Below are 13,787 nucleotides of genomic sequence, written 5' to 3' on the forward strand. Positions count from 1 at the left end.
TTTTACAATGTCTTATACATCCATTTAATATTATTTTGCATTATTACCTTGGGTAAAAAAAAGCAAAATGTGTTTTAATCGATTCCTCAAAAGTGTATAACATTGATGGATTCATGCAGTTTGTGTAAAAAGAAAGTTTTAAAGAACACTTCCTGGTTAATTTTATTTTGGCATTTCATATCACACATTTTACAACAACTTCTATTATTTTGCTATTAGTTATTTAATGGTGCACTTCTACAGTTTCAGTTCGTGTTCACATATAAACGTCTATTGTGACAGGAGCATAACCATTTTGAGCATCCATCACTACAAATCCATTGTGCTTCACTGTAGCATAATTTATTTATTTTTGCTGTAATACAACAAACCACTTAAGAAAACGAGTAATGATATTTTGTATAACTAACAGTTTATTTGACTTAAAAGGAGTGTTACAACTGGGCCCAGATTTTAAAGAATGTGCTGTAGTGGTGCGTGATGGGCTAAATAATAGACAATTTAAATATTAAAATAGAAATTTATAGATTTAAAAATAATGAAAAATAAGAATAAAGTGACAAAAATAGTCTTAAAACGACCTTTTATTGTGATTGTAAAAAATACACAATTGAGAAAATTTACATTTTGCATTACGTTGTAGCCTTACGCTTACAAAATAGTGTACTATTTACAGATTACTACCTAAAAATGTTTAGATCCGTTTTCCAGTGCGTTTCATTGAACAACATTCAAGATCACGCGGTTGAACAAGTGCGGTGACGTCACAGCGCCGTGACTCCGCCCCTCTCCGGCAGAAGGAGCGGAAGTTCCGTTGTGACCTGGGATAGCAAGCGGTGAGTCAATAAATTTGTTGCACTGGGCCGCTGTTTATATCTGCTTTTTTTCCTGTTTGAACCCTAGATTTTAATCTACTCCCTGACCTTGGCTTTATCGCTAGCTATAAAGGCGCAAGCTTGTCGTTGAGTAGCGTAATTGTGGGATTATTCGCGGGGGTAGAGAGCCAGATAGCTCCATCTATGAGGCTGTGGATTCATTGTGACAATCATACAGGCGAAACGGGATTAAGCTGCCTAACTGCGATCATGTCGCTCGAGTATTAATGAAACGACCTGGCGGCTTTATTTATACATGTACCCTGTCCTTGATTCCGCCAAATTGAAATAATAATGAGCTAAGCTTCGCCCATTTCTCTATTGTTTTCGCTGCCCATCCCTTTCTTCCCATTCTTTTTGAATATATGATCGTGGTATTCATAGCAGGGTTCGTGAGAAGGATTATCGCACTGACGCATTAGAGATTATCAATACAGTCATTTAGTAATTTGTATAAATCATGGTGTAATCAAATGCATAGCGGTGCATACGGAGACCATGCTCTTTCTTTGAAAAAGGGTATTTTTCTTGTGTTTAGTGGAGAATGCAGCTGATTTGATAACGTGCAGTACTAAAGTCCAGAAAGGCAAACTGACCCATAAAACCAAGACTGGCACATGGAGTTCATTCAAGTGTTGAAACACTTCAGCCTTAAACTTGTGATATGGTCACCCAGGCCACTCAAAGACGAACGAAACCATTAAACTGGAATGTTTTGCTTCCTGCAGCTGTCAAGATTCAATTTCTTAGTGCTGTCATATGATTCCAGGAAAACAGGGACCCGTGGTTTTCATTTTAGGCTGCATTAGAAACAGTTTTCTGAGAGCTCATATTAAGCAGAAGTCTGCAAGTACAAACTTGTGATCTGAACAGCCACCAGCAGGAAATGAGCCTCTGTCAGTATGATTAACATAAGCGCCGACGCTTATCCAGTAGGTTAAATCACCCTGTAATTTTTACGTTACCTTTCAGCGTGCTTTTTCTTTTTCACGTCTAGATGCTCTGCAGGTGCAATAGAGCACTTTTAGCTTCAGATGGGCATGAATTGCTAGTTGAACTGACTTTAGTAAGTAACACCGGTAATTAAACCAACTTTTGTTAATCATTCTGCAGCCTGCTGACCGTTTCTTTCTAAAATCGTCTGGTTCGTATCTTTAATATCCAGCACTTATTGCCTGGGCCTTTTTATTTTGCATAAACATGTTGTACTGATTGCATTTGAACATTTTGTTTTTGTATTTTCCTAAAAGCACTCCTCACATTGTATGTGTGGCAACAACATGTCTGTACCTCTGCTCTCTGAAGCCTTGACAGTGCCTGGGACGGAGAAGGAAACGGCTGTGGTGAGAGACCAGTCGAATCATTAACTAAATTCTAATGTTGTCCAAGTTATTCATTAGCATTACACAGGCCAGGCTTCAAATCTGTTATTTTAAGTTTACCCACCCTTATGTTGCGAGTAAATAAAACTTTGGTTCGTTTTCAAAACACAAATTAAGATGTATTTAATGTCCCTCTATTGAAAGTCCAGGTAACCAAGAGGTTCAGAATAAGAGATTAGAAGATTTAAAAAGGTCATAAAGGCATCTCAAATGAATTGTATAACATATTGTAAAGATGGAAGCTCACACTTGCTGCGTGTTGCTTGAAAACAAATGAGGTTTGTTCTAGCCTCGCATGACATGTATGGGAATCCGTGTTTATCATATGTAATGTGCTCAGGGGCATAGCGTCTGGGTATGCAGGTGCATATGGGCCCGGGCAGATTGGGGGCCCGCCGAGCCGAGGGGTAACTTTTAATTGAAACCAGGGAACAAATATAGAGCCCTGCACGGGTCCGGCAGCTCATCAGAATTCTCCGCCTGAGTCCGACCCGAGCCCGTCTTTTTTCTCTCTCTCAATTTTCAATTCAATTAAATTCATATTGCTTTATTGGCATGACATACTTGGATACATATTGCTAAAGCATTGTACATAACAGAATAAAAACAAATATACATCCATAAATAAACAAAACAAAATACATCCATTTAGATTTATATAAACATTAATGGTACTACTAATACAGATGTGTTCACACTTCTCTCTTTCTCTTCCCCTTTACACAGCTGCTGTTACAGCTGTTAAAATAGTTCAGTTTTGTTTTTTAATGGCAAAGTGGTTATATTTCGTTTCATTTCTTTAAGTTAATTTAGAAACATGATTGGAACATTTTGTTTATTAAATTCAAGTTTTTTTTTCTTTTTAAATACCAAGCGGCCAGCTCCAGATAGTGAGTTGAGCATAGGTTTGATCAGTTTAGCCTTCTCAAATAAACATGATTTGAGACTTAAAATTTCATGCATTTCACAATATAAATTTAAAAATATAAGATAAATGTGTGATACATAGGCTATCAAATCATTTGTGCTAAAAGTGGAAGCTGAAATGTGCTTTGAAGGACATGGAGGCGCTAGCGAGATCACTTGCATTCTTTCTTAATAAGAGTGGAAAAATAAAATACGCCGTAATTTCTCCTCATAAAAGGTAAGAGTATACATCATTCGAATCTGCAAATGGTTTTATTTGTGTGCACTCACAATATCAACGAAACGTTTTGCTATTGTAAAATAAAGAAAACAAACAGTGTGGTCTTGATCTTGAGCAGGAACACTTCACAAAAACTGAACCGAAACTCAGCAAATACTTGCCTGACATGATGAATAGAATGCTATAAATTACTACTTTACAACGAAATAATTCAAATCAAAAGTTAAAAACTCTTTCATTAGCCTATGTAATCCGAAAAGATGCATTTCTCTCTTAAGGCGCGTCCAATGAGGAGGAGATATGAGGAGTCAGGGTCGTCAGCTTCATACCATTTTATTTTTATTTATTACATTTTTTTGTTTTGTTTTGTTTTTTGGGCCGCTGTGCCAAGATTGTGTTTGCATGCAGTACAAAATATCCAACCGCGGCATTTTAGTGTCACGCTGAAAAATAACTAAATAAGATTAACATCATACTATTTTAAGAATAAAGTCAAAATTACGATAATAAAATCATGTTATATTGCGTGAAGTTAATGTGAAAATTACACTCCGCAAAAAAAGAAAGAAAAAGAAAAGTCTGTGGCATCCAACCTGTCATTCTTAACACGAAAAACAGCATGTTTTTGAAAATCTAATTGATCGATTTTTATGAGACATTCGTTTGTTCAGATTTTTTTTTCAATATGCATTCAAATATTTATTCATGTTTATTTCGTGCTGCAAATATTAAAGAGGAAAACATTGATTCACATGCCGCTTGAACTGAGGCGAATGTAGTTACCTCACTACAAATAAAAGAGCTATTGTTTGTATCTGTTTGTACAATTTGTTTTGCATATGGGCCCGGGACTGACTTGCTACGCCAGCTGAATGTGCTCTATATTATATGTGAATAAAAGCCTAAATTAGATCTGGGCCCTTATTTATCAAGCTTCTCAAAGTGCTGAGAATTCATGAAATTTACTCCTGCTTTCAAACTTAAGTATAAAAGCAAGTTATCAAACTTCTTAAAGCCAAGAATCACTCTTACTCTCCCAGTTATTTAAGACAGCTGGAGAGGTCTCTCAAGTGGTTAGGAGTTGCCAGCAGGGGCTTGTGATGGCACTGAGGAGACAGAGACATGCCCAAATATTTCAGGAGGAAGTATGTTTAAAGCAATAAAGCAATTGTATCTCTTCACGAGACTTTGATTAAACAGTTTGATTCATATGGATTTATTTTACAATGCCTATGACCTTCTTAGATCTTCTAAGTTTTGGTTACCCAGACTTTAAAAGAGAGACAGGTTTCATTAAAAATATCTTAATTTGTCTCTCAAAGATTATCTTTTGGCTTTGGAACGACATGAGGGTGATTAAATGATGACAGAAAGTTCATTCTTTTAATAGTCAACATACAGCCTATACCGTTCTTCAAATTCTCATTACAGTCCAAATCTTCAAATAGGCTGCCTGCCTCCTCCTTTACTGGAATAAAAGGGTGAATGGATTCATAGAAAGTTGAAGTTTGCTATTGAGATGGTATCTTCATATAAAATAACCACAAAGTCAGCTTCAGACAGGAAATCTGGCCTATTTTGGGCTTTGCAGAGATAAGTTTCACATCATATTCTGTAAACTTTGCAGGTGATCTTCCTTCATGGCCTGGGCGACACAGGGTACGTTCTGTTTATTACCTGCCTGTTGCAGGATCTTTTAATATCCCCTGGCCTGGTGTAGAAATAACCCTGTGGTGTTACTTATTATAGACACGGCTGGGCTGATGCTATGACGTCTATTCGACTGCCATACATCAAATACATATGCCCACACGCGTAAGTGAAAATCTGTGAAATATTTTTTTGATATGTTTATTGTTATGCAACACAAAAATGTTCGTATCACTTGATTTACTTTGTAATTTATTGACCATAAGCCTATCATACTTTCTGACTCTAGACCCCGAATCCCTGTAACACTCAACATGAAGATGACTATGCCCTCATGGTAAGTTTCCTCTGCTGTGGATAACATTAAAATCTAGTACATTTACATAAAAAGTGCAGTGGTAATTTAAACCGGAGAATAAATAATGCTTAGGATTTTGAAAAATGTAAAACAAAGAAAATTTATGATGTAAAATGAAGAAGCATTTCAGATTCTGTACTATTATAGGCAGTTAATCAAATCAAGTGGCTCTTTGTACACATGGTCAGATGTTACATACTTGTGGTCAAAAAGCGGGACAAACAAAATACTAAGACATTCTGAAATTCATTTGAATTTTTTTATTTAATTAAAAACTTTTATTCAGCAAGGATGCATTATTGATTAAAAGTGACAGTAAAGACATTTTATTTTTAAATGTTGTTCTTTTAATATATTATATGGGAAAATTGTATTTATAAAATGCTAAATAAAAGCATTTTCACTATTGGACTCTTGGATTTCTCCCTTAATTCTTGTATAATGTTTTTCTTTTCAGGTTCGATCTGATAGGCTTAAGCCCAGAATCACCGGAGGATGAAGCAGGGATTAAGAGAGCAGCAGAGAACAGTGAGCAAAATTTGTTTTTTGGACACGCATGCACATTGAGGCAGTTTCCTGTATACAGCTGTCCCATCACTAACAAGCATCCAAAAATTGGCTTAGTCTGTGTCATCAAATGTAAAACCTCATGAAGAAACGGGTTCATGCCAGAGAACATTGTTATATATCGAAATTTGATTATGTGGCGCTAAGTATAGACCACTCCTTTTTTTCAATAGTAAAGGCCATCATCGATCACGAGGTAAAGAATGGTATACCATCCAGTCGTATCATTCTTGGTGGCTTCTCTCAGGTAAGTGATCCATCCTGAAAGTTTGTACTCTCACTCAAATGGCTGACATTACAGGTGCTTTTCAGTTCCTCTTTTGTTGTCTGTACCCTTCAGGGTGGAGCTCTCTCTCTCTACACCGCTCTGACCTCTCAGCAGCAACTAGCAGGCGTTGTCGGACTTAGTTGTTGGCTTCCACTTCACAAGACTTTCCCACAGGTACAAGATGTCAGCAGCGAGTTTGTGTGAGGATAAATATGTATGTATGTAAATAGGCATGTCTGTCAATATGGATCTGCTTTTTTATCCATTAGGCTGCAAGTGGGAGTGGAAACAAGGACACTCCCATTCTGCAGTGTCATGGGGAGATGGATCCCATGATCCCGGTGCAGTTCGGGGCTATGACGGCAGAGAAGCTCAAGACCATTGTTTCTCCACAGAATGTCACCTTCCGCACCTACCCGGGTCTCATGCATAGCTCCTGTCCTCAGGTGAGACTCATGTTACGCACACAGAAACCTAAATTTAATGTTTTACCATGTACAAATTCAACATGCAGGCTTTCACAGACCCTCACCCAAACAACAACAACAAAAAAAGCTGAATCCTTTTAGACCTACCGAGGTCTTCTTTTGATTAGTAGTTCTTTATTACTACTGTATTACTACACTACTTTTTAACATTTTGAAAGCAGTCTCTTCTGTTCATAAAGGCCGCATTTATTTGATCAAAAACAGTAATACTGTGAAATATTAATACAATTTAAAATAACTGTTTTCTTTATGTATATATATTTTAAAATGTAATTTATTCTTGTGATGGCAAAGCTGAATATTTAGCAGCTGTTATTTCTCTCTTTAGTGTCACATCATTCTAATATGCTGATTAGGTGCTCAAGAAACTTTTTTTTTTTCTTATCAATGCTGAAAACAGTTTTCTCATGTATTGTCTTTTGATCAATTGAATGCATCCTTGCTGAATAAAAGTATTAATTTCTTTAAAAAAAAAAAAAAGTACCTATCCCAAAATGTTCAATGGTACAAGAGGGTACAACAGCTGTCACTGGGGCGGTACTTTTTCAGAAAGTACTTATATGTTCCATACATTAATGGTAAATAAGGTACAAAGGTGATTTAATTGAAAGGGTACGGCCCTAGTGTCAACTTTTATGCATTTTTTTTCCTGACAGTGTAATGTAAATATTGAAAAGAACTGCCTAGATTTAGTTAGAAGCAAGCTCCTGTTCTTTATAGGACACTTCATGTAAACTAATAACGGGATGAGGTCTGAACTGAAATCATACAAAATATTATTTTAGCTTTAGTACAGTGGTTACAGTAAAATTTGTTCATGCTATTTCTAACACCCATACCACTCTCTGATTGGCTTTACAGGAGATGTCTGCTGTGAAGGAATTCATTGAAAAGCAGTTGCCCCGAGTCTGACCTCATTCTAGCTCACTGTGACCCTTAGACACTGACCTCTCACCTCCGACCTGCCATTCTCCCACAGGAAACAGCCATGATCCCCTACAACACAAAACAACACACGAGCATGCACATTCAGTTGTACATACTGTGAACATGCAACACATGCATAACCATGTCATCTCACACCTTACTTTGTAATTTCATACATCAGTGGACATTTATTAAAAAGGTGATATTATAAGTGGCATCCATACATACAATAATATTCCATGAAAGTCTTTTGGTCTTTTCTTTAAGGGAGACTCGTTAACTTTCATTATACATTCCTGTACGTGTTACATCTTGAACCACTATCTCTCTTCCCTACTCTTCGGTCTCTTTCTCTCAATAAGCAAGGTGGTAAAGGTAACATTTTGCTAGACAGCTCTGTAACAGAACTCGGGAGATTTCAGATGCTGCAAATCTGTGGTGGTGGATGAAGTTAGTGAGAGCCCGGTGCCGTCTGGAGTGACTCGCGTCGTGCTGCTATGCATGCTAGTCCCACGGTGCATGCCTGTGGTGGGGCTTCATTGGGATGCTGCAAATCATACTTGTGCTGAAATATCTTTTGTTCTCTTTTGGTTTTTAACTAGAAATATGAGAAAGGCAAGCGAAAATGGCTCAAATAAACTGCGCAAATGAATCATTCAAATCTTCCAGTATGCTTTGTTCATCTAAAACAATTACACAGAATGAGAAAACATTATTTCATTTGTGCCAGAGTGAAATCCGGCACCAATGCTTTGAATCTATATGCAAATGATGAAAACACAATATATAATAAAGTGATTTAAAATAAACATTTTTAGAAAAACACATAACCAGCTTTAGATTTGAGTATTTAATTGTATAATAATCAATGATACTAAGCTTAAAAATAATCAGAGTGAATCACTCCAGACGGCTGATAATATTTTCCAGTTGCTTTAAATAGCTTCCTCAATCCTCCCTAATTCCCTGTCCACCTCATAACCACATCATCCTCCACTCACGTGACCAAACACATTCAAGTGTTCTGGGGTCTCAGATCGCATATGTATATACATTTCAGGCATAAAAGTATTGTTTACTGACACGACCTATTAATAAAAGATGGAAGGTCACAGTTACGCAGCAGCGTGGCAGATTAAGCCTGCTGATATTAAAGAAGTAACCTTGATTAGCTATTAAAATGGAAAGATGGGTTTGCAAACATGGTTGCTATTGTCATTTCTCTCACAGTTTGCTTGTATACGTTTGAAAATGGATTAAAATGGTTTCTGTGTGATGATATCTAAACAAGTTGTTTGCAAAGTAGTGAATGTTGCTTTTTTAATCTAAATAGATGTTCTTCGATATATTATTTCAGTGTTATTTTAATCTTACCGAGTCCATTTGACTTCCATGTTTTCATAACCCTTATGATCCCCTCTTTTATAATTGGCATTATTCCTTATTATTAGTTAGAATAATTTCTTAGCTTCAGACAGGTTTCCTATATGCCCTGTGGCTTGAATGTTTATTGTATGAATCATGGGCATGCCAGGCACAAGTCGGTCAGCAGAAACTGGCAATATCTTTTGGGTTTAACAGTGAACTTATCAGTTTATGTCCACCTGAGTTGTATTTTGTCGTTGGTTTTTGTTTTGTCATTTGTGCTCGTTTAAAAAAAAATCTGTCATGTTCTTTTGTCGTTGTCTTTTTATTTGAAGTGTACTGAAGGACAATTGGTTCTTCAGAAACTTTACCGAAACACCTGTATGTGAAATAAATGATGCAAATCACAGCAAAGCAGTCCTGCACCTTATTGATAATGCTACTTTAATCATTTTAATGTGATGTAGATGGATCAATTTGAGAACTTCAATTGAACAAGCATCAAAACCTTGCACACTCTTTCTCTCTCTTTGTTTTCTTAACAGGAGGCAAGCAAATACACCAAAGGGTGTAACTGTTTTAATGCAGAAAATGTGTAGGCCTATGATTTGAGTCAACTTAAATATCTTCCAGTAATAAACAATTTCTCATTTTATATAAAGGTCCAAAGGGGTCAAAATGTGCACAAATCCTAAAGGAAGTAATCTAGCTAGAGCAGAACTGCTGTCCTCAACAGATGACCTGTTTTGACTGCTGCTTGAAATAGTACTGAAATCAAAGTGTGATCAAAAATGTGCCCTAATTAAAGAATGTAGGCCTATAAAACTGACTGTAAATTAAAGGGAAAGACAAGTCTTTCAAAGTCATTTGACAAATGCATAACATCGATTCAGTGCCATCTCTCTAAATATCAAAACAGCTACCAAAAGTTCATATTTCTTCAGAATCTACTTCTCGCGCAATAAACTGAAATTTAAATGATAATTCCATTTTCCTTTAGGTGGCGCAAATGCTTTACTTTTTTTTCGAACAGATCACATTTGTGACCAAAAATGTTTTTGTGCTTGAGTGATCTAAAATTAATAATGTATTGTACACAGAGTTGAGATGTAAATACAAATGCAGACTGGGTTGATTTCACGTGAACATAATAGGCTAAAGGCTATACATACACCTACTACATAACATTTAAACAGTTTAGTGCTTTACTAGTTCGCATTATTTAAAAATATAGACTCAAATAAAAAGTTAAAAATAAATTAAAAACTAAATAAAATAAATAGTTAATAAATGTAATAAATATTAAATACAGGAAGTAAAGGAATAAAATAAAATAAAAATAATACAGAATAAATTCAGGACTAAATTATTATGTTTATTTATTTTTATTATTTATTTATTTAGGGTTTGGATTTTGCAGATGTATGCTCCCATAACAAATTATAAGAGTAATATTTAAATTCAATTCAGTTATTTATAACGCTACTCATATGACTCATGTAAGTGTATATGATAACGTTTTCAAATGTTCAAGATAATGAGTGGACCTTGATATAAGATAATATTATACCGTGCCTCATACTTCTCGGTAGGTGGCAGTGAGCGGCTCTTAGACTCGGTCCTTCATCTACCGTTAACACCGCGAAGGAGACGAAGATTATTGTCCTATGAAATGAGAGCATGACCAGCAAACACAGGCACGAGCACCACCCCTATGATTATACAGTTCTTTATCATTTCTTTTTACATAGTCTCTGACATGATCGAAGATCTGCCGTCCGATAACAATGTTGATCTAAGCTTTTGATAAGCCGCTTGTTCTGGTCATTTGATGTGCCAACGCTTATTGGATACGTCCAAATCAGTGATGAGGTACGTGTGTGAATGTTTGTGTGTTGATCGCTCATGTCAACACGCCTTGGTGTCGAAATCTCCGCTTGACCAGCTTAGGAGTGTGGAAAATTAAAGCTCTGCTTTATCAAACATGTGTTTGTTGGTTGAGGGCTTTAATGCAAGGGGTCTGTCAGCCATAGACCGGTATTGATGAACTGAACTGATGGTGCTGATTAGCTGTCAACACATCCTTGGAAAAACTACAGGCAGAGGCTCAAAGCGTTTGTTGAAAGATCTGCCCAGTTTTATTCTTGCAAATGCTTCTTGAGGAATTTAGCCACCAGAGAGAAACCACTGAAAACAAATAAGCAAGTCACAGAACAAGTATGCAGCGTTTACCTCCATGCTTTGTGATGGATTACATGAAAAGCAATCTTTTGGGTCTATTAGAACATTATAAGCAGCTGCTTTCTTTTTGAAACCAGTAAGTAATCTGTAAACAACGTATGTAATCTGTTTTATGTGTTTAGCTTGTCACCATGTTGGCTTTTTGTGTATTGTTAAAGGGGTAGTTCACTCAAAGAGAAGATTAGGTCATCGTTTACTCACCCTCATGCTGTTGCAAACCCGCATGACTTTCTTTCTTTTGAAGAACACAAAAGGAGATGTTGTGCAGCATGTTAGCCATGTCACCATTCGCTGTTGTTAAATATGCAGCGGGTCACACTTGCCTAGTAACTAGACTATGGATTTGATATGTAACTACATGTTGTTCTGGAAAATCACCACGAGTCTGAGGTATGGATTGCTTTTAGGGTTAAAATTTAAGGGTTATAGTTTTGGGATTACAGTTAGGGGTGTCAAACTCAGTTCCTGGAGGGCCACAGCCCTGCACAGTTTAGATGCAACCCTAATTAAACACACCTGATCCAGCTAATCAAGTCATTAAGGCTTATTTGAAAACTACATGGTATGTAAGTTGGAGCAGGGTTGGAACTAAACTCTGCAGGGCTGCGGCCCTCCAGGAACTGAGTTTGACACCCCTGGAAAAGTTAAGTGTAATTACAAATGTTAATTTAATGAGAGTCCTTTAAATGTAATAAGCATGAACCAACGTGTATGTTTATTATATATACATAGTAGTTAATAAAGCGTAACCATGCAATGAAGGTGAATATTCTCTGAGACTGTCAGTCCCTCACATTTCGCATTTTGTCGTCCAAAAATAATAGTAAAGATTTGGTACTGTCACTTTAAATGTCAGGTTACTGCATGCTGTTCTTGTCTGCCATGGCAATTAATTAGCCCGGAGTTTCAGACATTGTTAAAAGTGAAAATGGCAGTTGAGGATCATCTTTTAACACAAAGCCTGCATTGTTTGAAAGTAGCCCACTGCCTGTAAAATAAATGCAAATGGAGTTTTTCCATTAATGGACACACAGTATGTTTAATGATTGAGCTCTAGTGTGGGGGAAGCTTGTGGAACAGAAACGTTTCCCTCTCTTTGTGTGCCTGCCAAGTGCTGCTCTTAATTCATCTGTTCTGCATTCTCAGACGTCCCACCTGAAAATGAGCCGTTCTACCACAAGCCCAATGTGCGTTTATAATGATCCTTCTGAGTTCTAAAATGTGCTTTGTTTCTGATGCAACTCCACAGACATTTTTGTTGAATGCGAGTGAGATGTGAAATGATGTGGAAAAGAACAACAGAGTAGACAGAATGACCTAAAAAATCGGGTCGAACGCCCAGCTCCCACTCACTCATGCCCGATCAGTGCACCTGCTGCCGCCCTTTACTCTCCCACAACCCTCTCAAGCAGATTTATTAGAGCATGATATGATGCATGCTGGATTGTTTTGCTGATGAAACGTTATAGATCCCTTAGGTCATGTAACCTTTTTAAAAGGTTTCTTTTTTTTCTCTCAAAAAGAGTCATCTGTTTTATCTGATGTAAACGTTTAGAAAAAAAGGGTAACGATAAGATCAGATAAGGACACCTGTGCAAGATTGTTATTTGCACAATGTGGTCTTATGCAAATTAGCATTTTGTGAAGTAGACTGGTTTTGTTACGTTAGGGATTTCCATAAAATAGTTATGCGAGTTGGATAGTAGCTTGTTTATTTTTCGCACAATAGCATAGTAGCTGCGTATGAGTTATATATTCAAATCTGAACTGTATACTTGTTTACTGTTTAATATGTTACAAAGCAGAGCACAGAGCACGTTTGTGTTGCTTTCCACTGTTTTTCTATGTCAGCATACGCTAGATGGACGTGTTTGACCATTGCGATCATGCTTGGCATCTTTTACAGTGTATCGCACATGACACAGCTTTCTAAAAACATTTTTAAAAAATGCTCCTCAAGACCTTTATACTATCCTAAGTTTCAATGGCCCCAATTAAGCCACTTTTTGGTTGATTTCAAAGAAATGTGTAAACACTTCGGCAATATCAAAACAAGTGCAAACCCAACAGTCGATTTCATTGATCAACTGTGTCACCTGTCAAGAAATGTTCAGACTTTATAGATTAGGTTCAGAGTCCAGAAAGATTATTGATGGATCTGATCTGTCTTATTTTTGTGCAAGATATTTAACATTTCCAGTTGAAAATGCTTGTGGTAATTTTACACTCCAGATTTAAGCCTAACACTATTTTTGAATCAAGCTTTGAGGGGCAGGTAATGGACTAGTGATGGGCGTAGAGATTATGTATCGCATTAGGAGCAAAACCTGATTTTCTGGTGTCAAATTTTTAAATAGAGATTGCAATATGGTGCTGTTGATTTTCCACATTGATTTTACATTCCATGATGTAACACAGTGGTTAACAGATTCCAGACAATGTGATCGTGTTGATGTGTTTACAGGACTTGCGGTATGCGGCCCATCCACTCTCACGCTGGCTGAGTGCTGAAAACTTAA

The 13,787-nt window shown here is 36.7% G+C and overlaps 1 protein-coding gene across 3 annotated transcripts; it reads left to right on the forward strand.

The window, feature by feature from the left end:
* The first annotated feature begins 699 nt into the window (after positions 1-699).
* Positions 700-8,317, forward strand: lypla2 (lysophospholipase 2). 3 transcript variants are annotated; one of them, XM_058752635.1, is made up of 11 exons: positions 870-1,807; positions 1,989-2,019; positions 2,126-2,218; positions 5,032-5,063; positions 5,154-5,219; positions 5,344-5,391; positions 5,870-5,940; positions 6,153-6,226; positions 6,320-6,421; positions 6,517-6,693; positions 7,597-8,317. In XM_058752635.1, exons 3-11 carry the CDS (start codon positions 2,141-2,143, stop codon positions 7,645-7,647), a joined length of 699 nt encoding a protein of 232 aa, XP_058608618.1. In that variant the 5' UTR covers positions 870-1,807; positions 1,989-2,019; positions 2,126-2,140; the 3' UTR covers positions 7,648-8,317. The 3 variants fall into 3 exon arrangements, with proteins under 3 accessions (XP_058608615.1, XP_058608618.1, XP_058608617.1); XM_058752632.1 differs by lacking the exons at positions 870-1,807; positions 1,989-2,019 and adding an exon at positions 700-836; XM_058752634.1 differs by having other exon boundaries at positions 870-2,019.
* The last annotated feature ends 5,470 nt before the right edge of the window (positions 8,318-13,787 follow it).

The sequence above is a fragment of the Onychostoma macrolepis genome, chromosome 19 (genome assembly GCF_012432095.1).
Source record: "Onychostoma macrolepis isolate SWU-2019 chromosome 19, ASM1243209v1, whole genome shotgun sequence".
In the NCBI taxonomy this organism is placed as follows: Eukaryota; Metazoa; Chordata; class Actinopteri; order Cypriniformes; family Cyprinidae; genus Onychostoma; species Onychostoma macrolepis.